This window comes from Hyla sarda, chromosome 12, assembly GCF_029499605.1.
Source record: "Hyla sarda isolate aHylSar1 chromosome 12, aHylSar1.hap1, whole genome shotgun sequence".
NCBI lineage: Eukaryota > Metazoa > Chordata > Amphibia > Anura > Hylidae > Hyla > Hyla sarda.
In genome coordinates, this window is record NC_079200.1 from 31,897,942 (window position 1) to 31,925,707 (window position 27,766).

The 27,766-nt window shown below is 42.3% G+C and overlaps 1 protein-coding gene across 1 annotated transcript in view; it reads right to left on the reverse strand.

Annotated features, from left to right (window-relative positions):
* Positions 1-1,047: 1,047 nt before the first annotated feature.
* SNX11 (sorting nexin 11) overlaps positions 1,048-27,766 on the reverse strand; it is a 39,532-nt gene continuing 12,813 nt past the window's right edge. Inside the window, exons 3-6 of the mRNA XM_056547992.1 lie at positions 16,216-16,302; positions 9,468-9,568; positions 8,709-8,807; positions 1,048-2,211 (exon numbers count right to left, since the gene is read on the reverse strand). Of these exons, the coding sequence (XP_056403967.1) occupies positions 2,028-2,211; positions 8,709-8,807; positions 9,468-9,568; positions 16,216-16,302 (471 nt within the window). The 3' untranslated portion in view covers positions 1,048-2,027. The remainder of the gene's footprint in view (positions 2,212-8,708; positions 8,808-9,467; positions 9,569-16,215; positions 16,303-27,766) is intronic.

Consider the following 27,766-nt stretch of genomic DNA (forward strand, 5'->3'; position numbering starts at 1 on the left):
TTAGCCTATGGAGCGCCTTCTCTCCTGTTTTTAGAACAGAGAAATTCCAGGCAGGCATTGGCCCTCATTTACTATTGCAAACCTGACATGTTTTGTCGGGTTGTGCACCAGATTCTGGCGCCTCGCGCCAGAATTGAGAAAAACCCGACTAACTCTCCATTCTACTCAGAAAAAACATGGTTGTTGGGGAAAGGGGCGTGGCTGTTGGGGAAAGGGGCGTGTTCCTGACATTTTCACAAAAGAACAACATAGTTACTAAGGTTTCCACAGAAAATGTGGTGGATTTGAGCTGAGGAAAACCAGACAGATCAGAACATGTGTAAAAAAATAAAATAAAAAATAGCAAAATGTAGGGAAAAGTGAAAAATGTAGGTAAATACCGTGGAAAAAAAAATTGTAGTGAATTAAAACCCACAAAGAAACCTACACAAGACTCTTAGTAAATCAGGGCCATTGTGTGTGTGGCAGGTCTGCTCGGATATTCGCTGTCTCGCTTATCTGAGTGGATTCCACTGAAAGAATGAACATTCATCTCTGCGGAGTCCGGAACTTAACATTTCCGCTGCAGAATTCTGCCGTGTGCACAGTGCAGCAGAATCCTATATACAGCTGCATTGTACATTCTAAGTGGAATTTTGAAGTAAGATACCACTCAAGAAAGAAAGAAAAAATTGTGTCCCTTAAAACTGCATTTATTGTAAAAGTGAAACAATAAGAGCAGAAAATATTGCCGGAAGCCGACATCATGGGGGAGATTTATCAAATCCTGTCCAGAGGAAAAGTTGCTGAGTTACCCATAGCAACCAATCAGATACATTTTTCAGAGGCTTCAAAAATGAAAGCAGCGATCTGATTGGTTGCTATGGGCAACTCAGCAACTTTTCCTCTGGACAGGTTTTGATAAATCCGCCCCAGTGTGTTCATCTTTTAGGCTGCATTCACACCTCATTTTTACATAACAGGTGCCCGATCCGGCTGGGGGAGGGGCAGACCAGACTCTCCTGTACCCCAGCTGGATCAGCTCTGAAATCCATTTACTTTAATGACTCCGGTCGGCTCATTTTTTACCCATATCTGGTTTTGTGACCGGACCTAAAACCGTAGCATACAACGGTTTTAGGTCCGGTCAGGAAACCGCATACGGGTCAAAAATGAGCCGACCAGAGTCACAGTTTGACTCCACTCGGCTCATTAATTTAAATGGATTTCAGCGCTGGTCCGGCTGGTGTTCGGGAGAGCCTGGTCTGCCCCTCCCCCAGCCAGATCCGGCCCCCGTAAGGTAAAAATGAGGTGTGAATGCAGCCTTAGATAGTGCAGTCCTGGAGGATACTGGGAACGTTTTTTGATGTATTACAATTTTCATTTTTATACTGAGCCTTAAAAAGCAGAAAGGCTGAAAACCTAGATCAAGCTTTTCCCTAGGACACCAGTTTGACATCCGAGACGTATACCAGGTGGCCTCACAAATACTCTGGAAACAAAGTGTGGCCCCAGATGTACAGGTCTTGGTAATGCTGGGAGGAGTAGTAAACAATACAGTCAGTGCCATACATCCACAATGCAGGTCACCAGCTGCTCCCCATACAGGCCCCATCTTTTCATAGACAGATTCCAGTTGAATCATTATCAAAGCAATTCTCAGATTTATGCATGAAACAGCGTATTCCAGTGTGAAATATTCCTGAAAACGAAGAACACCTTAATCCACAAGTAAAGTGCCAGAATCGCATCTGGAGCGGTGACGTGACGGGAGGTCTGAGCCAATTTCTAAAATAATTCCAAGTTAAAGTGCATAGGGGGAGATTTATCAAGACCTGTGCAGAGGCAAAGTTGTCCATAGCAACCAATCAGATCGCTTTTTTCCTTTTTAACAAGAAATCTGATTGGTTGCTATGGGCAACTGCACAACTTTTCCTCTGCACAGGTTTTGATAAATCTCCCCCATAGTGTCCTAGGTGGAGTCCTTTCCCTTTACACCTACAGTAACCAGGTAGAGGATGAGCGGTTGTAATTCAAGTCCTTCTCTACTAGCTAGACAGATTTTCTTCTTGCGTCCATCCTCTGTTGGACATGGCATAATTTAGGATTGCTTCAGTAGCTGTATACGGTCGATGCCCATTAACACAGGCTTCAATGTCACCCACTGAGAGCTGGCTCTGCAGGAAGAGATGGAGCTGACTGTCCGACAAGAGGACCATGTTCTGTACAGCTCTGCCAAGAGAAGAAGCAAAAGGTTAGAGAAAGCACAGCAACCAGATCTCATTTATTATTATGTACGTTAGTGTGTTTATTAAAGGGGTATTCCAGGAAAAAACTTTATATATATATATATATATATATATATATATAAAATCAACTGGCTCCAGAAAGTTAAACAGATTTGTAAATGACTTCTATTAAAAAATCTTAATCCTTTCAGTACTTATGAGCTTCTGAATTTAAGGTTGCTCTTTTCTGTCTAAGTGCTCTCTGATGACACCTGTCTCGGGAACCGCCCAGTTTAGAACCAAATCCCCATAGCAACCCTCTTCTAAACTGGGCGGTGCCCGAGACAGGTGTCATCAGAGAGCACTTAGACAGAAAAGAACAACCTTAACTTCAGAAGCTCATAAGTACTGAAAGGATTAAGATTTTTTAATAGAAGTAATTTACAAATCTGTTTAACTTTCTGTAGACAGTTGATATATAAATATAAGTTTTTTTCCATGATAACCCCTTTAAAGCTACCATTATAATACTGATGACAAGAAAATAAATGCAGCCATACCTTTTGGCTGTGTACCTCAATGTTTCCCAACCAGGGTGCCTCCAGCTGTTTCAAAACTACAACTCCCAGCATGCCCGGACAGCCTTTGGCTGTCCGGGCATGCTGGGAGTTGTAGTTTTGCAACAGCTGAAGGCACCCTGGTTGGGAAACCCTGGTGTACCTATATGGAAACCAGAGCCAAGTGAGCAACTCAACCACAATGCTGGAGCCAAGACAACCAAGCCCAGATTTTACTAAAACAGTGGCTCAGGTTGTTTGATAAATCTGGAACATCTTTAGTTTGTCTAGTCTAAGCTTAAATCAAAATTGAGTGTATTGTAAGCCATGCCCCTGTCTAACCAGGCACTTTTATGATGCTGGGCGTCACAATTATGCAGCAGCCACAGTAAATGTGAACCATTGTCAAGAATTCTGGTGCAATTAGTGACAAAAGAAAACCAAAATTAAGTACATGCCTGGCACTACATTTATACCAGATTTGTTTTTTATGGGAGCGTGACCTTAAACGTGGCAATTCTTGTGCAAAAAAAATGAGTATATTTGCCCAAAAATAGTCTAAAGCAGACAACTGTGTCTAAAACAAATAAATAATACACCAAATTTAACAAACACCAAGAGCCATTGTGATACATTTGTCACATTTAAAGATTGTGTAGTCTAAGGCCATGTCCACTTGATGGATTTTCCATGCGGAATTTCGCACGGACATTCCACTGCAGCAGAGTCCCATTGCTTTCAATTAAATTCTGCTGCACTGTGCACACAGCAGAATTTCCGCAGCAGATGTTTCTACCATGGAAATCATGATTCTGGAGTCCGCAGAAAGAATAGACGTGTCTATTCTTTCTGCATAGTCTGCACGGAAATGCACTGCCTTTTATTAGACTGCGCATTTCTGAGCGGTCCTAGCGCCAGCATGATCTGCCGGCGATCCAATGTGTAATGTCCGAAGGGAAATTTTCCATGCGGACATTCCACCATGTGAACATAGCCTAATACTTTAGCATAAAGTTAGACTACACAAAGTATTTAGAGGAGTGTCTTCACATGAGCCAAATTTATCACAAGTGTTTGTTAAAGGGGTATTCCGCCCCTAGACATCTTATCCCCTATCGTTTGGATGTCAGATCGCAGCGGTCCCGCTGCTGGGGACCCCTGGGATCCCCGCTGCGGCACCGCGCTATCATTACAGCATAGAGTGAGTTTGCTCTGCACGTAATGATGGGCGGTACAGGAGCATCGTTATGTCACGGCCCCGCCCCTCGTGATGTCACGGCCCGCCCCTTTCAATACAAGTCTATGGGAGGGGGCGTGGCCACGTCCCCTCCCATAGACTTGCATTAAGGGGACGGGCCGTGATGTCACGAGGGGCGGAGCCATGACGTCACGCTGCTCTGTCCCCCGTATCGCCCGTCATTACGCACAGAGCGAACTTGCTCTGTGCTGTAATGATAGCGCGGTGCCGCAGCGGGGATCCCAGGGGTCCCCAGCAGCGGGACCGCGGCGATCTGACATCTTATCCCCTATCCTTTGGATAGGGGATATGATGTCTAGGGGTGGAATACCCCTTTAAAGGGAAGCGGTTATTAGCGTTTCCTGCACTAACCTGTTGGTAGACGTGTGTAGTGCGGGTGACACTGATAAGGATACTTACCTACCCCCGATCTGTGGACCTGTTCGGCTGTTATCTTTCAATCGGTGTGGTGCACAGCAGGAGCACGCTAACGTCACCCCTGCTGCTTCTCTGCTGGGTCCCGCTGCGAGCAAGCTTGGAGGATCCACAGGGGTGGCGTCAGGGTGCTCCCGCCAGGCACCAACGCTACAGCTGGATTAAACATAACAGCCGAACAGGACTACGGATTGGGAGGAAAGCATCCTTATCAGTGTCACCTGCACTACACGCCTGTACCAACAGGTTCGTGCAGGTAACACTGATGACCGTTTTCCTTTAAATTCGGTATACTTTTAGACACAGTTGTCTGATCTCATGGTTGCTGCAATCTTCAGCAATTCCATGTTCCCTCCCAAACTCCAGGTTGAATATTCTAGAGGTAATTATCAGGTGGTGGGAGATGAAAAGTCTCATTAGATCAGTGTTTCCCAAGCCTAGACCTCAAATACCCCAAACAAGTCATGTTTTTGGGATTTCCTTTCACAGGTGATATCATTATGGTCGGTGCATTAGGCCGCCCTACAATTATATCACTTGTAAGAAACTAAGTAAATTCTGAAAACAACAAACTGTTGGGGAGGGGACTCCAGGACCACGCTTGGGAAATACTGCACTACAATATCTCATTTTCTCTCAGGGGCTTCATTGCCTTTCCGTTTTTAGCACATTTAATGATATCCCACCAGAAGATTAATTCCACCCTCTGTTTAGTGCTTTTCCCCAGTTTATGAAACTATTTGCATTTATGATCCAGCCAAGAAAGGAGTTCTCCCTATACTGTACTCTTTACTTAAAGGGGTACTCCGGTGGAAAACACATTTTTACTAATCAACTGGTGGCAGAAAGTTATACAGATTTGTAAATTACTTCTATTAAAAAATCTTAACCCTTTCTGTACATATCAGCTGCTGTATGCTACGTAGGAAGTAGCACTCTGGGTCTCTGCATGCACGAAGCATCCTCTGTTCCTTGCACCGATTACTGTTGACTATGGCACGATGCAGTGGTCAACACGCCCCTCCATGTGACTATGGGAGAGCTAGAGATACACAGTGTATTTCCCAGCGGTTGGACCCCCGCAATCAGACACTTTATCCCCATCCACAGAAACCTGCGGATAGGGGATAATAGTCACGTACCCGAGTTTCCCTTAAAAGTGTTGCATAGGGCATACTATGGGCCGACCCAATTTCACATGGACTGATCCAATAGTTTAGGACAACAAACTAATTAAAGATGTTCTTAATTAAAGATGTTCTTAAAGGGGTACTCCGATGCTCAGTGTTTGGAACAAACTGCAGATGAAACAAACTGCAGAAGAACTGCAGGGCGTTTTATGGGGGTTAATGCGATAATCATATTGCATATATAGCATAATCTGTTGGGATCCCACTCTGCCTGTATACATGACATAATAATTACCACGAGAAAACTTAATTTAAGTTTTTCCTAATAAATAGTATATTTAAATTCTGTATCTTACTAGAGAAAGTGTGGTTAGGACTGGGTGGGGTTTACTCCCATTTTATATATCTAGAGATAATATGCCCATAGGATATCATATAAGGTGATGAACTCCACACAAAGTAACCTACTGATATCTGATCTAACCCACTTCTGTGACCAAGTTTACTGTTGTTAGTTAACTTACTAATACAACATAGTTCAAATCTGACATTATATCATTGATATTTTCTTTATATCTTTTCATTGATATTATGGTCTGTTTGTATTACTCTCCTTAATGTTAACCAACTGTAAGAAATAAATGTACTTATTTTTATAATAACTGCGTTATTATTTTATTATATTGCAAAAGTTACTTTACCACTACTATAGAACTCATATCTGGGAAAATAGTCGGGTCCAGATATGGTGAATTGCATTGTTTGTATATTTTTGGCAATTCATAACGGTCATAATATTTTTCATATTTTTGGTGACCATAATTAATAATTCATAAATGAGTTATTAATCCCCGACAGACCACTGTTCTAGAGGGATGGTTCTCTCAAAGAAGTCAGACAGTTCCCACAAGATACATTGCGAGGGATCATAGAGGTCGTCTCAAAGATTTGGGCTTTTGGACTGTCCCGCTGTATACAATATACACTCTACCTCTGAACTGCAATTCAGCAGCAGTTACAGAAAGGAAATGGCAGCTGCTCCTTATCTCCTCTGTGCGGCTTCTCCCCAATTGCTGATGGAGTGGTCGCCATGGCGATGGAGAGCGGAGTGCCTGCTGGAGAGAGACGCAGAATATTGATAGGAAGCTGCTGCCATTTCCTCCCTGTGATTATGGGTTATACAGGTTCCAGGTGAAGGCGCCAAACAATGGTGAGCGCAGATTAGACTGCTGCGAGAGCGCACGTGAGGATCACATAAATCCTGCCTTGTACAGCAGTAAACACAAAGGGAGGAATTTATCACAGATTTCAAGCCTGCGCTCTCTCCTTTATTTCTGTTTCAATTGCGATACAATTGATCAAATTGTGTTTTGATATGATTAATTTGTGCAGTTAAATCAATGCACTTTTTGACAAAAAGGAGCTGTGAAAACATTTAGCAATTTTTTAAAGTCACATGTATTAACCACTTAAGGACTCAGCCCATTTGGGCCTTAAGGACTCAGACAATTTAATTTTTACGTTTTCGTTTTTTCCTCCTCGCCTTCAAAAAAATCATAACTCTTTTATATTTTCATCCACAGACTAGTATTAGGGCTTGTTTTTTGCGTGACCAGTTGTCCGTTGTAATGCCATCACTCACTTTACCATAAAATGTATGGCGCAACCAAAAAAATACTATTTGTGTGGGGAAATTAAAAAGAAAACCGCAATTTTGCTAATTTTGGAAGGTTTTGTTTTCACGCCGTACAATTTATGGTAAAAGTGACATGTGTTCTTTATTCTTTGGGTCAATACGATTAAAATGATACCCATGATAACACTTTTATATTACTGTTGCCCTTAAAAAAAAAAAATCGCTAACTTTTTAACCAAATTAGTACCATATTTGCTTATATAGAACTTTTATTCCATTTTTTATGAATTTTTTTGGGGAAAAAATTTATTAAAAAAAGCAGCCATTTTGGACTTTTTAATTTTTATGTTAACGCCGTTTACCATACGGTATCATTAACATTTTATTTTAATAGTTCAGATATTTATGCACGTGACAATACCAAATATGCATATAAAATATTTTTTTTAACACTTTTTGGGGGTGAAATAAGGAAAATGGGACAATTTACGTTTTTATTGGGGGAGGGGGGTTTTTACATTTTTTTTTTTACTTTTACAGTATTTTATTATTTTTATTTTTTTTACTCTTATAGTCCCCATAGGGGACTATTTATAGCAATCATTCGATTGCTAATCCTGTTCAGTGCTATGTATAGGACACAGCACTGATCAGGGTTATCGGTCATCTTCTGCTCTGGTCTGTGGGAAGGCAGATCAGAGCAGAAGACGCCGGGAAGACAGCGGAGGCAGGTGAGGGGACCTCCGTCTGCCGTGCAGGATGATCGGATCGCCACGGCAGCGCTGCGGGCGATCCGATCATCCGTTTTAGTGACCGCGATGCTGCAGATGGCGTGATCTGTATTGATCACAGCATCTGAGGGGTTAATGGCAGACATCTGCGGGACCGCGGGTGTCCGCCATTACGGGCGGGTCTCTGCCTGTGATCAGCAGCCGGGACCTACCGCGCATGATCCGGGCATCGCTCTGATGCTCGCGGTTATGCTGAGGGCGTAAATGTACGTCCTGGTGCATTAAGTACCACCTCACCAGGACGTACATTTACGTCCTCAGTTGTTAAGGGGTTAAATGTGACTGAAAATTTGCCACACCCGTTTTTGGGAAGGAGACATACAGGTGACTAAAATACATAAAACTGGCATAAGCCTTTATAAATCCCCCTCTCCCCACCTGCATAAACTACACTATGACAACTGACTATTCTGCATTAGAAAAATGTCCTCAGTCACGTTCTACGACATGTTGGCAGATTAGAAATAAAAGGTGTGTCGGAGGGGTTTGGCGTGACAACAGATGATGCCAAATTAATGCAGTGACAAACTTGCTCCCTTTTTGGGCCCACAATAATGGTGTACACAAAAGGCCACGATATGGCAAGTTATCTACTGTATGCCAGCGGATTCATTTGGCACAACCAGATCACATTAAATGTCTTCTTTTACTTCTGCAAAGTGTTATTATTAAGACAACACTTATAAATACACAACATTCCACGCTGGATACTTACTGTTCCAAAAACTGCTGGAGCCCCCGCCGCCTCTGCTCGATAAAGTCATCAGTGCAACCGATGTGAAAGGGAAGTTTTCCTGGTAATGTTGGTACCGGCCTGGTGGAAATAATACACATCACTATCCGGTGACTATAAACTCTGAACAATAGAGAGTTCAGTCTATAACATCATTCACAGGACACCTCACCAAAGGGTCGTACAGGATTACACAAACATGGCTGTGCTCCTGCACGACTCTCAGGTTGTCTGTGGTATTGCAGCTCTATCCTATTGATTTACATGGGTTTTACCACCATAATCAAAGGAAAGGCGATACATGTCTGATTGGTCTGACTATTCGTCCACTGGATCAGGATAGAGAATACGTGTATGTTCACTAGGAGGAATTTCTGTGCCTCCGCTCAGATTACATTCTACCAAGCTGGCAGCAGATTTTTTGCAGATTTGAGGATTCTATGCAGAATTGCTTACGCTCAACACACAGATTTCTGATTCCAAATTCTGCCATGTGACTATACCATAATAGCCCTCTTTATGAAACCTAAAAAACTGATCTGGTAAAAACTGCAACCAATCGTACTGCAGCTTTAATTTTTCCAGATCTGTTTAAACAATGAAAGCCGAGCTCTGGTTAGTTGCTATGGGTGACAAGGTCTTCAGTTTTGGTAAATCAGACCCAGAGTTAGAACTGGGGCAAATTCTGCACGCTGTATACTAAGCAGAGGAGGGCAATTGGAAGGTTACTACACAACTCACACTAATCCGGCATATTTCTGAAGCTGCTTTCTCAGCCATGCAAACTCCCGGTATCGCCTCCTGACACAGGATGTCTTGGCAGTGAACGCCTTGCTTTTTGTCTACAAAAAAAAAAATGAAATAGGAATATAGTCAGGGTCAGCGAATGCCACCATATTCTATAATACACAAGCATAGTCTCCGTCATTGACAACCACAGGCTGAGCAATAAAAGGTATAGAGTGCCCTGCTCCTCGTAACTGTGTGCTGGAGTATCTAAGGCTATGTTCATACAGTGTAATGTCCACACGGTCATTATGTCCAGTGCGGACATTACACAGACAGCGGAGCCAGAACAACATGCTGGCACTAGGACCGCATGGAAATGCACCTTCTCATAGATGGCAATACATTTCCATGCTGATGCCACTGAAATTCCACCGTGTGAACAGAGCAGCAGAATCCCATTGAAATCATTCTGTCGTGTGAACATCACTGAATGGCCAAGGCTCCAGATATAGTGCAGAGGGAGTAGAGCATTTCCTTGCTGTTACTGATAGGGGGTGGAGGAGCTGTATCACCCAAAACATGCATTGTGTGTAGGGGCTGTGTGTTCTCTAGTAGAGTACATTACACACTAAATATTTGGGAGTATGTAAATGTAGAATGATGGACTAATGTGCTGAATTTCGTCTGTGGATTCACGATCTGTTCACAATGAGCAAATGATGAGGAAAAGCTGCAATCCTCTACTTCTCCATTCAGAATCCAGTGCACACTAATCTCAGGCAGATGTCAACAGAATTTCTATTTGGATTCTGCCCAATATCCTGCAGGAATCAAAGCCTCATTGATGTTAATGGAAAGTCCTGACAAGGATCATTTTCTGCTGTAAGAATGGACATAGATGGAGCTACCATTGATATCAATGAAGCTTTGATTCTACAAGAATTCCAGGCAGACTTTGAGGTAGAATCCTCATGGAAATTCTGATGGAATCTGCCTCAGGTTACTCAAGCTGGGTTCACATTACGAAATTTCCGAGCAGAATTCCACTTTGAAATTCTGTTGCAGCAGAGTCCCATGGCTGTCTGTGGGATTTATGCCGAAGGAATAAGGGGGATTCAAACGGTTATAAGGGAGGGGGCTTACTCACATTTATTTCTACATTTTATTATTTTTTAGTCACCATAGAGGACTATTATATGTAATCTCTTGATTGCATATTCTGAACAATGGCCATGCCATAGCACAGCACTGATCAGTGTTATCGGCACTCCACTTGTAGGGGCTGCCTGCACAGTTGTACTTTTTGATGCCATATATATCTTATTGCCATATTATTATTAACTTTTTAATGCTGTCAAATGGAAGAAAAAAAGTGATTTTTTAAATTTACACCAAACAATTAAAAAAATAATTCTGTGGGTCAGGAAGATTAATATATATATATTTTATTTTTATTGTATCGTTCAATTTTTTAAAAATCATTAAAGCGTACCTGTCAGATCCAACAAAAAAAAATTTTTTTTTAATATATCACTCAGTAACTAATCCTGACCATGTACATCTATTTTTTATGTGTCCAGCACCTTTATTTAATTTATTTCACTTTTAATTTAGCTCACTAGTCTGAATTCCTCTCAAAGGGAGGGGGCGTGGCCTCACTGTGCAGGTCTCCGCCCCCTCCCTCAGTATGCTGTCTGCTCACATCTCCCCTAGCATTAGCAAAACTACAACTCCCATTTAATAAAGCTCCTCATTATACCAACTCATTAACATTCCCCATCAGATTACATCTTCATATGGGCACCAGACCGTTCTCCGTAAGTACACCATTCCAGACCTACACTCATTTCCATTAGTACAGGTATTGCACACTTGATTTTTATATTGCACACCACCTACTTGTCCTCCCTTTGGTTTACCCCATTGATTTTGTTGAGTTCTATGTTATCATTTTTCTATGACAGCTGCGCCTGTCCCACTGTTTAATTTCTGCCGTTATCTATAAGACAGCTGCGCCTGTCTCGATGCTTGTTTTATCTCGATACTTATTTTGTGTCACTTGAACGAAAATTTCTTAATAAAAAAGTATTGAACGTAAAACTACAACTCCCAGCTTGTCCTCACGGACAGTAGCGGGACACAAGATGACAGTGGGAGGATTTTTCCTCCAGCCCTGCGCTCACAGCTGTCAATCAAGGAAGTGTGTCCATGACATAGGTGATGACGCATGGACACAGCAGGACTAGTATGTGTCCAAGCAGTCGGGTCGGGTGGGGGGGGGGGGGCAGTTGTTTGACTGGCTTTTACAGTATGAAATACTGAACATTTTCTAATGAAAGCAATTGCAAAACCTATTGGTTTATGATGCTTTACAACATATCAAAGTTTTTGTATCTGACAGTGCCTCTATATTATATATAATTTTTTTTTTAAACTACATAAACATAATAGAAACATTTGAAAAAGTGAATAAATAACTAGTATTGCCACTTCACAAAATCCACACTTTATTTGCCTTATTTTGCCTTACTGCACTGAGTTAGGGTTTTTTCTTTTCTGGGAACACTTATAATTTAAAATCGATGGGACCCCCTCGGAAATTCCGCTGTGAAAACATAGCTTCATGCTGACAGTCAATGTACCCATCCATACTGCACAGCACGTCCGGGTACACAGACACCCATGAAAGCCTGGGGGCCTTCACAAGACCCCCATCTGCCATGGAAACTGGCTGAGGATCATAGGGATCAGGGATCGCTGGGGATGCTGCATGTAAGCCGCACTCTTCACATGCCGCATTCATGATTTGACAGTGGCATGTGAAGGGTTAATCTACCCGATTCAGGTAGTTACAGCAGGAGCCTGTCCAAGCTCCTGCGATCCCTGCACGGGAGACCTGATAATTATTATTATATATTATGATTATTCTTGCCTGCTGGAAAAAAGGTGGTGGGTTGGAATAAGTACCCTTTATGACCACAGTAAAATGGCCTTGATCAGTTAGATCAACACTTTTCTGGTATCCGGATGCAGGACATCAATATTCTTATCTTGGAAAACCCTGTTAACTTAATTGTATCCCGTTACAGACCACTAATGCCATTTTGTTTTTTTTTTACATTTCTCATAATTTCCTTTTGAAACCTCCTGCCTAATTTTGTGGAGATCCCCTCATGCTGCCAAAACAGTTCTGACCCCTTAAAGTTTGGAGTCCACAAGACCTGTGAAGGTGTCCTATGACCTGTCTTTTCAGAACATCCCACAGATGCTCAGTTACATTTAGATCTGGGGGATTTGGGAGCCAAGTCATCACCTTGATCTCTTTGACTTATTCCCCAAACATTCCAGAAATGTTTGCAGTAGGTTTCAGCATGATAAAGCCCCAGCCACAATGCAAACATTAGGGAATCCTGCTGTGCGTATGTGGGGGTGGGATGAGACAACTACTTGGTCTGTACAAGAAGGTGCATGTTATCCACATAGATGCTAGGATCCAAGGAAAACATTGTCTAGAGCAGAGTTTCCCAACCAGTGTGCCTCCAGCTGTTGCATCAGTCAACTTCTCTTTTTTCCATAATGCATCCTGGTACCATCTCTTTCCCAGGTAAGTGTTGCTGCTCAGGAGACTTGAAAAGTCAAGTACTTTTTGCTAAGTGTAAGAAAAGGGGTTTCTTTCTGCCAGTCATTCACATCAGATCATTCAGAGCCTTACATGTGCCTATTTTTCCTTATAGGACCCCCGCGATCTTGCACACCGCACCCCATTTATAATCAATCCCCGGAGCGTGTTCGCTCCGGGTCTGATTACCGTCGACCACAAAGCAGGCGGCGTGTGACGTCATGCCTCCACCCCCGTGTGACGTCACGCTCCGCCCCTCAATGCAAGCCTATGGGAGGGGGCGTGACAGCTGTCACGCCCCCTCCCATAGGCTTGCATTGAGGGGCGGAGCGTGACGTCACACGCCGCCCGCCCTGTGGTCGCCGCCCGCCCTGTGGTAATCAGAACCGGAGCGAACACGCTCCGGGGACTGATTTTAACTGGGGTGCTGCGTGCAAGATCACGGGGGTCCCCAGCAGCAGGATCCCCGCGATCAGGCATCTTATACCCTATCCTTTGGACAGGGATAAGATGTCTAAGCGCTGGAGAACCCCTTTAACCTAACGTGCTAAGGTGATACACCTGTTGAGTGTTAGGGCTTCATCCCATGTCCATATATATACGATTCTTAGAGTGTGTAATCAATGTATGACTAAGGCCAGCACCTGGCCGAAACGCGTCACATCCTGTCTTGTACCTGTGATCCATGTAACTGCGTGTGAATAAAGACAGCTATTAGATCTAAGAACGAGCTGGAATCCTTCTCTCTTATTACGTTAATGTTACGGTTATTTGGTGTATATCTGGTGGTCTACGTTTATTCATCAAAGTTATTTGGAATAAAATAGCATTTTTTTTAAATTTCAAAATGTCTGGAAAGTTTTATTTAATCCTAGAGTTCTTGACAGCAAATCTGTCTAGCTGTGAAGGAATCTTATATATATATAGATATATATGTGTATCTCAAAATTCATGAAAAGCAGGTGACAGCCTATTGGTTATTGGCCACTGCCAGTGGCGTTGTACCCAACAACAACAAAAAACAACAACAATCTGGTCATGTCTTTAATATGGGGACCCACCTGGGCTGTATTTAGCTATGGGGGCTGCATTTAGCCTGCACTGGATTTATGAATAAGGCTCCATGTGCTTGCAAGCAAAGAAAATACAAAGCCATAAAGGTCTGTGAGACGTCACCATTCAGTAAGCCGAGAATAATGGAGGGCCTCACCAGAGGTATGCAGCTCCAAGGCCCCCAGTGGGGGAGCACACAATACCAACAGGACATTGAGGTCTACAGAAAGCACCGGGATTGTGTTTCTGGATCACAGCATCTGTATGATCCTGTGTGAGGCCAGTGCAGGGGGATTTGTGGGACACAATACAATCCATGTTGGCACACAGCTTTCTGTCAGAGAAGGCAGAGTCTAGTGCTGTTATGCACATTTGGTCCTTATTATCTGAATACTTCTTTCCAATATGGGGGGGGGGGGGGGTTTGCAGAAGTTTATTAATGCTCAGTGTCATTCTCACATGATGCTAGTGTGAGACCGTCACGCCCCCTCCCATAGACTTGCATTGTGGGGGCGGGGCTGGGCGTGACATCACACGGGGGCTGAGCCGTGACATCACAATACTCCGAACCCCATAGTCATGACCCAGCAGACTCTGAGGCTGTTGTGCTGCATGAGAGATTGCGGGGGTCCCCAGCGGCGATGTTGAAATTGATTATAATGATTCTGATTGTTAATCAATATATTAATACTTATATGCCATTGTTAATGCTGCAGAAAGATATTTGTTACCCGTAACCTATATATCAGCTTGCTATTTGCTTGTAACTAAGATGAAGACCTTGGGACGAGGCCAAAAGACGCAAGATAAAGAAGAAGCTGGAAGTTAGAGCGAAAACATCTGAAGAAATATAGACTGTGAAGAAGGACGGATAAATCGGAAATTTTCTGGTAGAATAGGGAAATGGCAACATAAGTGACCTATGGTTAAAGGGTAGCTCCCACCATCCATTTTTTTTTCCTTCTGTCCCTGCCTATTGCCCTTCTGTCCCTGCCTTTACATTTTTTTTTTTTTTACTATATTAAAATGCCTTTTTGTCTGCCTGGTAGTGTGCTCACTACCAGGCAGACTTCCCCAGCAGGCACCACGTCACTGATGCCTGCTGGGGCAGACACTTCCTCCCTTAGTTCACTATACAGGGTGCCTACAGCTGTTTCACCACTACAACTCCCAGCTTGCCCTGACATCTACTGGCTGTCAGGGCATTCTGGGAGTTGTAGTGGTGAAACAGCTGTAGACACCCTGTGGTGAAAATAACTTTGTTTAACCAGCGCAGCAGTGCTACTTCGGGAGCAGCATCATCTGCGGCGCTCTCCCGAACCCCGCTCCCCCCCCCCCATGCCTCTAGTGCTGAGCAGTGGCGCTCCCCCGAACCCCGCTTCCCCCACCCCATTACTCTAGTGGTGCAGACTTACCGGAGCATCAATGAGCTGGCTCCGGACAGGGTAACGGGGGTGGGCGGGGCCGCGCGTGAGGCCAGTGGAGCTGGCCAATACGTGCAGCCCCAGCTATCAGCGTGCTCGTTCTCGAGCTCTCGACAGGCGGGAGCGAGCACTGCAGTGACTGGATTTCGACTCATTGCCAGGCTTAAATGAGTCGAAATTCAGTAGTGACGTCACTGCAGAATGCATTCAGCGCCTAGGAGGGCGACCCCTAGTGGTCGAATTTAAAAGTGATTTTAAACTTGTTTAAAATCACTTTTTTTAATTAAAGTATATTAGAGATATGTTGTAGTACTTAAGTACTACAACATATCAATTTTTAGATTTCATGACAGTGCCCATTTAAGAAACAAATGAATGCTTAAAATGCTAATATATACCAACGCAATACTCAAATAACCAATCAAAATATAACATGATGATTTTGACGTGATAACTAGCCTCCCCTTTTTTTGTCAACTGTAAAAACCAATGTACTTCCGTATAATAAACAGAACCCCTTGGGACAGCTCCTTAGCCAGTATGCTGAGAAGGAGATATATACACTAACATTTTGTCTGGTGTTTAGTTCTTGTGTCGACACTCATCTGTATACAGCGGCAGTCAGCCATCCTTGACACTGGACTGTAACATAAAAAGGACTTACGTGAAGGAATATTTTATAATCCACATAGGAGGTCCATGATCCCTCATTCTGCAGTCGGGGGTCCTGTACACGTATAGTGATAAACTCCTAGACATACAAAAATAGAATAAATTCTTGTGAAGAAAGGAAAAACTGGCCACTCACCATGTTCATCTTCTTGCTTTACTGAATGATAAAATACCGTATTCTTCGCCGTATAAGACGCACTTATTCTTCCCCAAAACTGGGGGGGAAAAGTTGGTGTGTCTTATACGGCGAATACACCCCTATCGCGGCGGTCCCTGCGACCATCAACGGCCGGGACCCGCGGCTAATACAGGACATAACCGATCACGGGGGAATATCGGCAAGGTAATTGCCGATACCGATAATGCCCAAAATCGTGATTATCGGCCGATAATATCGGCCAAACCGATAATCGGTCGATCCCTACCGCACACTACATCAAGTTGGTATACATGGCCTCTTCTAAAGATGAAGCACAAGAAATCCTGCAAACAGTTTGGTGAAGACAAGCAGACATGGATTATTGGAACTGTGCGCTGTGTTCAATGATTTGGTTCAGATTATGTCAAGCATGTGCGGCGGTAACCAGGTGAGGAGAACAAAGACAAGTGTGTCCTGCCTACAGTCAAGCATGGTGGTGGAGTGTCATGGTCTGGGGCTGTATGAGCGCTGCTGGTACTGGGAGCTACAGATCATTGAGGGAACCATGAATGCCAACATGTGACATACTGAAGGAGAACATGATCCCCCTCCTTTGGGACATTATTTACAACATGATACAAACCCCAAACACCTCTAAGACAACCACTGCTAAAGAATCGAAGGGTAAATGTGGTGGACTGGCCAAGCATATCTCCAGACCGTAACCCTATTGATAATCTGTGGGACATCCTCAAAAGGAAGGTGGGGAGCGCAAGGTCTGTGACATTCACCAGCTCCGTCATGTCATCATGGAGGAATAGAAGAGGACTCTAGGGGCAACCTGTGAAGATCTGGTGAACTCCATGGCCAAGAGGCTTAAGGCAGTTCTGGAAAATAATGGTGGTCACACAAAATATTGACACTTTGGGCCCAATTTGGACATTTCCTCTTAGGGGTGCACTCACTTAGACATTAATGTCTGTGTTGAGTTATGTTAACCCCTTATGGACTCATGACGTACCGGTACGTCATGAGTCTGCTCCCAATCTATGACGCGGGGCCACGGCCGGGACCTGTGGCTAATAGCGTGCGTCATTGATCGCGGTGCCGCACGCTATTAACCCTTCAGACGCGGCGTTCAAAGTTTAACGCCGCGTCTAAAGTGAAATGAAAGCTTGCCGGTTAGCTCAGGGAGCTGTTCGGGATAGCCGCGGCGAAATCGCGGCATCCCGAACAGTTTACAGGACAGCGGGAGGGTCCCTACCTGCCTCCTCGCTGTCCGATCGCCGAATGACTGCTCAGTGCCTGAGATCCAGGCATGAGCAGTCAAGCGGCAGAATCATAGATCACTGGTCTCCTATGAGAAACCAGTGATCAATGTAAAAGATCAGTGTGTGCAGTGTTATAGGTCCCTATGGGATAACAATGATCAGTATAAGAGATCAGTGTGTGCAGTGTTATAGGTCCCTATGGGATAACAATGATCAGTATAAGAGATCAGTGTGTGCAGTGTTATAGGTCCCTATGGGAACTATAACACTGCAAAAAAAAAAAGTGAATAAAGATCATTTAACCCCTTCCCTAATAAAAGTTTGAATCACCCCCCTTTTCCCATAAAAAAAAAAACAGTGTAAATAAAAATAAACATATGGTATCGCCGCGTGCGGAAATATCCGAATTATAAGAATATATAGTTAATTAATCCGCACGGTCAATGGCGTACGCGCAAAAAAATTCCAAAGTCCAAAATAGTGCATTAATGGTCACTTTTTATATCATGAAAAAATGAATAAAAAGATGATCAATAAGTCCTATCAATGCAAAAATGGTACCGCTAAAAACTTGAGCCCTCATACCGCCCCATACGCGGAAAAATAAAAAAGTTATAGGGGTCAGAAGATGACAATTTAAAACGTATAAATTTTCTTGCATGTAGTTATGATTTTTTCCAGAAGTCCGACAAAATCAAACCTATATAAGTAGGGTATCATTTTAATCGTATGGACCTACAGAATAAAGATAAGGTGTCATTTTTACCGAAATATGCACTGCATAGAAACGGAAGCCCCCAAAACTTACAAAACAACGTTTTTTTTTCAATTTTGTATCACAATGATTTTTATTCCGTTTCGCCGTATATTTTTGTGTAATGACTAACGTCATTACAAAGTACAATTGGTGGCACAAAAAATAAGCCATCATATGGATTTTTAGGTGCAAAATTGAAAGTTATGATTTTTTAAAGGCAAGTAGGAAAAAAACGAAAAGGCAAAAAAGGAAAAACCCTCGGTCCTTAAGGGGTTAAGGGGACACAACATTATACACAGTTATAAAGACTGTGCACTCACTACTTTACATTGTAGCAGAGGGTCATTTCTTCAGTGTTGTCTCATGAAAAGAAGAAAATATTTACAAAAATGTGAGGGGTGGAGTCACTTATGGGAGATACTGTATATATAATGTGAGGGGTGGAGTCACTTATGGGAGATACTGTATATATAATGTGAGGGGTGGACTCACTTATGGGAGATACTGTATATATAATGTGAGGGGTGGACTCACTTATGGGAGATACTGTATATATAATGTGAGGGGTGGAGTCACTTATGGGAGATACTGTATATATAATGTGAGGGGTGGAGTCACTTATGGGAGATACTGCATATATAATGTGAGGGGTGGACTCACTTATGGGAGATACTGTATATATAATGTGAGGGGTGGACTCACTTATGGGAGATACTGTATATATAATGTGAGGGGTGGAGTCACTTATGGGAGATACTGTATATATATATAATGTGAGGGATGGACTCACTTATGGGAGATACTGTATATATAATGTGAGGGGTGGAGTCACTTATGGGAGATACTGTATATATAATGTGAGGGGTGGACTCACTTATGGGAGATACTGTATATATAATGTGAGGGGTGGACTCACTTATGGTATATACTGTATATAATGTGAGGGGTGGACTCACTTATGGGAGATACTGTATATATAATGTGAGGGGTGGAGTCACTTATGGGGGATACTGTATATAATGTGAGGGGTGGACTCACATATGGGAGATACTGTATATATAATGTGAGGGGTGGAGTCACTTATGGGAGATACTGTATATATAATGTGAGGGGTGGAGTCACTTATGGGAGATACTGTATATATAATGTGAGGGGTGGAGTCACTTATGGGAGATACTGTATATATAATGTGAGGGGTGGACTCACTTATGGGAGATACTGTATATATAATGTGAGGGGTGGAGTCACTTATGGGATATACTGTATATATAATGTGAGGGGTGGAGTCACTTATGGGAGATACTGTATATATAATGTGAGGGGTGGACTCACTTATGGGATATACTGTATATATAATGTGAGGGGTGGACTCACTTATGGGATATACTGTATATATAATGTGAGGGGTGGACTCACTTATGGGAGATACTGTATATAATGTGAGGGGTGGACTCACTTATGGGAGATACTGTATATATAATGTGAGGGGTGGACTCACTTATGGGAGATACTGTATATATAATGTGAGGGGTGGACTCACTTATGGGATATACTGTATATATAATGTGAGGGGTGGACTCACTTATGGGAGATACTGTATATATAATGTGAGGGGTGGACTCACTTATGGGAGATACTGTATATAATGTGAGGGGTGGACTCACTTATGGGAGATACTGTATATAATGTGAGGGGTGGACTCACTTATGGGAGATACTGTATATATAATGTAAGGGGTGGACTCACTTATGGGAGATACTGTATATATAATGTGAGGGGTGGACTCACTTATGGGGGATACTGTATATAATGTGAGGGGTGGACTCACTTATGGGAGATACTGTATATATAATGTGAGGGGTGGACTCACTTATGGGAGATACTGTATATATAATGTGAGGGGTGGACTCACTTATGGGAGATACTGTATATATAATGTAAGGGGTGGACTCACTTATGGGAGATACTGTATATATAATGTGAGGGGTGGAGTCACTTATGGGATATACTGTATATATAATGTGAGGGGTGGAGTCACTTATGGGATATACTGTATATATAATGTGAGGGGTGGAGTCACTTATGGGAGATACTGTATATATAATGTGAGGGGTGGAGTCACTTATGGGAGATACTGTATATAATGTGAGGGGTGGACTCACTTATGGGAGATACTGTATATATAATGTGAGGGGTGGACTCACTTATGGGAGATACTGTATATATAATGTGAGGGGTGGACTCACTTATGGGAGATACTGTATATAATGTGAGGGGTGGACTCACTTATGGGAGATACTGTATATATAATGTGAGGGGTGGAGTCACTTATGGGAGATACTGTATATATAATGTGAGGGGTGGACTCACTTATGGGAGATACTGTATATAATGTGAGGGGTGGACTCACTTATGGGATATACTGTATATATAATGTGAGGGGTGGACTCACTTATGGGAGATACTGTATATATAATGTAAGGGGTGGACTCACTTATGGGAGATACTGTATATATAATGTGAGGGGTGGAGTCACTTATGGGGGATACTGTATATATAATGTGAGGGGTGGAGTCACTTATGGGAGATACTGCATATATAATGTGAGGGGTGGAGTCACTTATGGGAGATAATGTGTATATAATGTGAGGGGTGGAGTCACTTATGGGATATACTGTGTATATAATGTGAGGGGTGGAGTCACTTATGGGAGATAATGTGTATATAATGTGAGGGGTGGACTCACTTATGGGATATACTGTATATATAATGTGAGGGGTCGAGTCACTTATGGGAGATACTGTATATATAATGTGAGGGGTCGAGTCACTTATGGGAGATACTGTATATATAATGTGAGGGGTGGAGTCACTTATGGGAGATACTGTATATATAATGTGAGGGGTGGAGTCACTTATGGGAGATACTGTATATATAATGTGAGGGGTGGACTCACTTATGGGAGATACTGTATATATAATGTGAGGGGTGGAGTCACTTATGGGAGATACTGTATATATAATGTGAGGGGTGGAGTCACTTATGGGAGATACTGTATATATAATGTGAGGGGTGGAGTCACTTATGGGAGATACTGCATATATAATGTGAGGGGTGGAGTCACTTATGGGAGATACTGCATATATAATGTGAGGGGTGGAGTCACTTATGGGAGATACTGCATATATAATGTGAGGGGTGGAGTCACTTATGGGAGATACTGCATATATAATGTGAGGGGTGGAGTCACTTATGGGAGATACTGTATATATAATGTGAGGGGTGGAGTCACTTATGGGAGATACTGTATATATAATGTGAGGGGTGGAGTCACTTATGGGAGATACTGTATATATAATGTGAGGGGTGGACTCACTTATGGGATATACTGTATATATAATGTGAGGGGTGGAGTCACTTATGGGATATACTGTATATAATGTGAGGGGTGGAGTCACTTATGGGAGATACTGTATATAATGTGAGGGGTGGAGTCACTTATGGGAGATACTGTATATATAATGTGAGGGGTGGAGTCACTTATGGGAGATACTGTATATATAATGTGAGGGGTGGAGTCACTTATGGGAGATACTGTATATATAATGTGAGGGGTGGAGTCACTTATGGGAGATACTGTATATATAATGTGAGGGGTGGACTCACTTATGGGAGATACTGTATATAATGTGAGGGGTGGACTCACTTATGGGATATACTGTATATATAATGTGAGGGGTGGAGTCACTTATGGGAGATACTGTATATATAATGTGAGGGGTGGACTCACTTATGGGAGATACTGTATATATAATGTGAGGGGTGGACTCACTTATGGGAGATACTGTATATATAATGTGAGGGGTGGACTCACTTATGGGATATACTGTATATATAATGTGAGGGGTGGAGTCACTTATGGGATATACTGTATATATAATGTGAGGGGTGGAGTCACTTATGGGAGATACTGTATATATAATGTGAGGGGTGGAGTCACTTATGGGAGATACTGTATATATAATGTGAGGGGTGGAGTCACTTATGGGATATACTGTATATATAATGTGAGGGGTGGAGTCACTTAGGGGAGATACTGTATATATAATGTGAGGGGAGGAGTCACTTAGGGGAGATACTGTATATATAATGTGAGGGGAGGAGTCACTTAGGGGAGATACTGTATATATAATGTGAGGGGTGGAGTCACTTATGGGATATACTGTATATATAATGTGGGGGGTGGAGTCACTTATGGGAGATACTGTATATATAATGTGAGGGGTGGAGTCACTTATGGGAGATACTGTATATATAATGTGAGGGGTGGACTCACTTATGGGAGATACTGTATATATAATGTGAGGGGTGGAGTCACTTATGGGAGATACTGTATATATAATGTGAGGGGTGGAGTCACTTATGGGAGATACTGCATATATAATGTGAGGGGTGGACTCACTTATGGGAGATACTGTATATATAATGTGAGGGGTGGACTCACTTATGGGAGATACTGTATATATAATGTGAGGGGTGGAGTCACTTATGGGAGATACTGTATATATATATAATGTGAGGGATGGACTCACTTATGGGAGATACTGTATATATAATGTGAGGGGTGGAGTCACTTATGGGAGATACTGTATATATAATGTGAGGGGTGGACTCACTTATGGGAGATACTGTATATATAATGTGAGGGGTGGAGTCACTTATGGTATATACTGTATATAATGTGAGGGGTGGACTCACTTATGGTATATACTGTATATAATGTGAGGGGTGGACTCACTTATGGGAGATACTGTATATATAATGTGAGGGGTGGAGTCACTTATGGGGGATACTGTATATAATGTGAGGGGTGGACTCACTTATGGTATATACTGTATATAATGTGAGGGGTGGACTCACTTATGGGAGATACTGTATATATAATGTGAGGGGTGGAGTCACTTATGGGGGATACTGTATATAATGTGAGGGGTGGACTCACATATGGGAGATACTGTATATATAATGTGAGGGGTGGAGTCACTTATGGGAGATACTGTATATATAATGTGAGGGGTGGAGTCACTTATGGGAGATACTGTATATATAATGTGAGGGGTGGAGTCACTTATGGGAGATACTGTATATATAATGTGAGGGGTGGACTCACTTATGGGAGATACTGTATATATAATGTGAGGGGTGGAGTCACTTATGGGATATACTGTATATATAATGTGAGGGGTGGAGTCACTTATGGGAGATACTGTATATATAATGTGAGGGGTGGACTCACTTATGGGATATACTGTATATATAATGTGAGGGGTGGACTCACTTATGGGATATACTGTATATATAATGTGAGGGGTGGACTCACTTATGGGAGATACTGTATATAATGTGAGGGGTGGACTCACTTATGGGAGATACTGTATATATAATGTGAGGGGTGGACTCACTTATGGGAGATACTGTATATATAATGTGAGGGGTGGACTCACTTATGGGATATACTGTATATATAATGTGAGGGGTGGACTCACTTATGGGAGATACTGTATATATAATGTGAGGGGTGGACTCACTTATGGGAGATACTGTATATAATGTGAGGGGTGGACTCACTTATGGGAGATACTGTATATAATGTGAGGGGTGGACTCACTTATGGGAGATACTGTATATATAATGTAAGGGGTGGACTCACTTATGGGAGATACTGTATATATAATGTGAGGGGTGGACTCACTTATGGGGGATACTGTATATAATGTGAGGGGTGGACTCACTTATGGGAGATACTGTATATATAATGTGAGGGGTGGACTCACTTATGGGAGATACTGTATATATAATGTGAGGGGTGGACTCACTTATGGGAGATACTGTATATATAATGTAAGGGGTGGACTCACTTATGGGAGATACTGTATATATAATGTGAGGGGTGGAGTCACTTATGGGATATACTGTATATATAATGTGAGGGGTGGAGTCACTTATGGGATATACTGTATATATAATGTGAGGGGTGGAGTCACTTATGGGAGATACTGTATATATAATGTGAGGGGTGGAGTCACTTATGGGAGATACTGTATATAATGTGAGGGGTGGACTCACTTATGGGAGATACTGTATATATAATGTGAGGGGTGGACTCACTTATGGGAGATACTGTATATATAATGTGAGGGGTGGACTCACTTATGGGAGATACTGTATATAATGTGAGGGGTGGACTCACTTATGGGAGATACTGTATATATAATGTGAGGGGTGGAGTCACTTATGGGAGATACTGTATATATAATGTGAGGGGTGGACTCACTTATGGGAGATACTGTATATAATGTGAGGGGTGGACTCACTTATGGGATATACTGTATATATAATGTGAGGGGTGGACTCACTTATGGGAGATACTGTATATATAATGTAAGGGGTGGACTCACTTATGGGAGATACTGTATATATAATGTGAGGGGTGGAGTCACTTATGGGGGATACTGTATATATAATGTGAGGGGTGGAGTCACTTATGGGAGATACTGCATATATAATGTGAGGGGTGGAGTCACTTATGGGAGATAATGTGTATATAATGTGAGGGGTGGAGTCACTTATGGGATATACTGTGTATATAATGTGAGGGGTGGAGTCACTTATGGGAGATAATGTGTATATAATGTGAGGGGTGGACTCACTTATGGGATATACTGTATATATAATGTGAGGGGTCGAGTCACTTATGGGAGATACTGTATATATAATGTGAGGGGTCGAGTCACTTATGGGAGATACTGTATATATAATGTGAGGGGTGGAGTCACTTATGGGAGATACTGTATATATAATGTGAGGGGTGGAGTCACTTATGGGAGATACTGTATATATAATGTGAGGGGTGGACTCACTTATGGGAGATACTGTATATATAATGTGAGGGGTGGAGTCACTTATGGGAGATACTGTATATATAATGTGAGGGGTGGAGTCACTTATGGGAGATACTGTATATATAATGTGAGGGGTGGAGTCACTTATGGGAGATACTGCATATATAATGTGAGGGGTGGAGTCACTTATGGGAGATACTGCATATATAATGTGAGGGGTGGAGTCACTTATGGGAGATACTGCATATATAATGTGAGGGGTGGAGTCACTTATGGGAGATACTGCATATATAATGTGAGGGGTGGAGTCACTTATGGGAGATACTGTATATATAATGTGAGGGGTGGAGTCACTTATGGGAGATACTGTATATATAATGTGAGGGGTGGAGTCACTTATGGGAGATACTGTATATATAATGTGAGGGGTGGACTCACTTATGGGATATACTGTATATATAATGTGAGGGGTGGAGTCACTTATGGGATATACTGTATATAATGTGAGGGGTGGAGTCACTTATGGGAGATACTGTATATAATGTGAGGGGTGGAGTCACTTATGGGAGATACTGTATATATAATGTGAGGGGTGGAGTCACTTATGGGAGATACTGTATATATAATGTGAGGGGTGGAGTCACTTATGGGAGATACTGTATATATAATGTGAGGGGTGGAGTCACTTATGGGAGATACTGTATATATAATGTGAGGGGTGGACTCACTTATGGGAGATACTGTATATAATGTGAGGGGTGGACTCACTTATGGGATATACTGTATATATAATGTGAGGGGTGGAGTCACTTATGGGAGATACTGTATATATAATGTGAGGGGTGGACTCACTTATGGGAGATACTGTATATATAATGTGAGGGGTGGACTCACTTATGGGAGATACTGTATATATAATGTGAGGGGTGGACTCACTTATGGGATATACTGTATATATAATGTGAGGGGTGGAGTCACTTATGGGATATACTGTATATATAATGTGAGGGGTGGAGTCACTTATGGGAGATACTGTATATATAATGTGAGGGGTGGAGTCACTTATGGGAGATACTGTATATATAATGTGAGGGGTGGAGTCACTTATGGGATATACTGTATATATAATGTGAGGGGTGGAGTCACTTAGGGGAGATACTGTATATATAATGTGAGGGGAGGAGTCACTTAGGGGAGATACTGTATATATAATGTGAGGGGAGGAGTCACTTAGGGGAGATACTGTATATATAATGTGAGGGGTGGAGTCACTTATGGGATATACTGTATATATAATGTGGGGGGTGGAGTCACTTATGGGAGATACTGTATATATAATGTGAGGGGTGGAGTCACTTATGGGAGATACTGTATATAATGTGAGGGGTGGAGTCACTTATCGGAGATACTGTATATAATGTGAGGGGTGGAGTCACTTATGGGAGATACTGTAGATAATGTGAGGGGTGGAGTCACTTATGGGATATACTGTATATATAATGTGAGGGGTGGAGTCACTTATGGGAGATACTGTATATAATGTGAGGGGTGGACTCACTTATGGGAGATACTGTATATATAATGTGAGGGGTGGACTCACTTATGGGAGATACTGTATATATAATGTAAGAGGTGGAGTCACTTATGGGAGATACTGTATATATAATGTGAGGGGTGGAGTCACTTATGGGATATACTGTATATATAATGTGAGGGGTGGAATCACTTATGGGAGATACTGTATATATAATGTGAGGGGTGGACTCACTTATGGGATATACTGTATATAATGTGAGGGGTGGAGTCACTTATGGGATATACTGTATATATAATGTGAGGGGTGGAGTCACTTATGGGAGATACTGTATATATGTGAGGGGTGGACTCACTTATGGGATATACTGTATATATATATAATGTGAGGGGTGGAGTCACTTATGGGAGATACTGTATATATAATGTGAGGGGTGGAGTCACTTATGGGATATACTGTATATATAATGTGAGGGACGGACTCACTTATGGGAGATACTGTATATATAATGTGAGGGGCGGACTCGCTTATGGGAGATACTGTATATAATGTGAGGGGTGGAGTCACTTATGGGATATACTGTATATATAATGTGAGGGGTGGAGTCACTTATGGGAGATACTGTATATATGTGAGGGGTGGACTCACTTATGGGATATACTGTATATATATATATATATATATATATATATATATATATATATAATGTGAGGGGTGGAGTCACTTATGGGAGATAATGTGTATATAATGTGAGGGGTGGACTCACTTATGGGAGATAATGTGCATATAATGTGAGGGGTGGACTCACTTATGGGAGATACTGTATATATAATGTGAGGGGTGGAGTCACTTATGGGAGATACTGTATATATAATGTGAGGGGTGGAGTCACTTATGGGAGATACTGTATATATAATGTGAGGGGTGGAGTCACTTATGG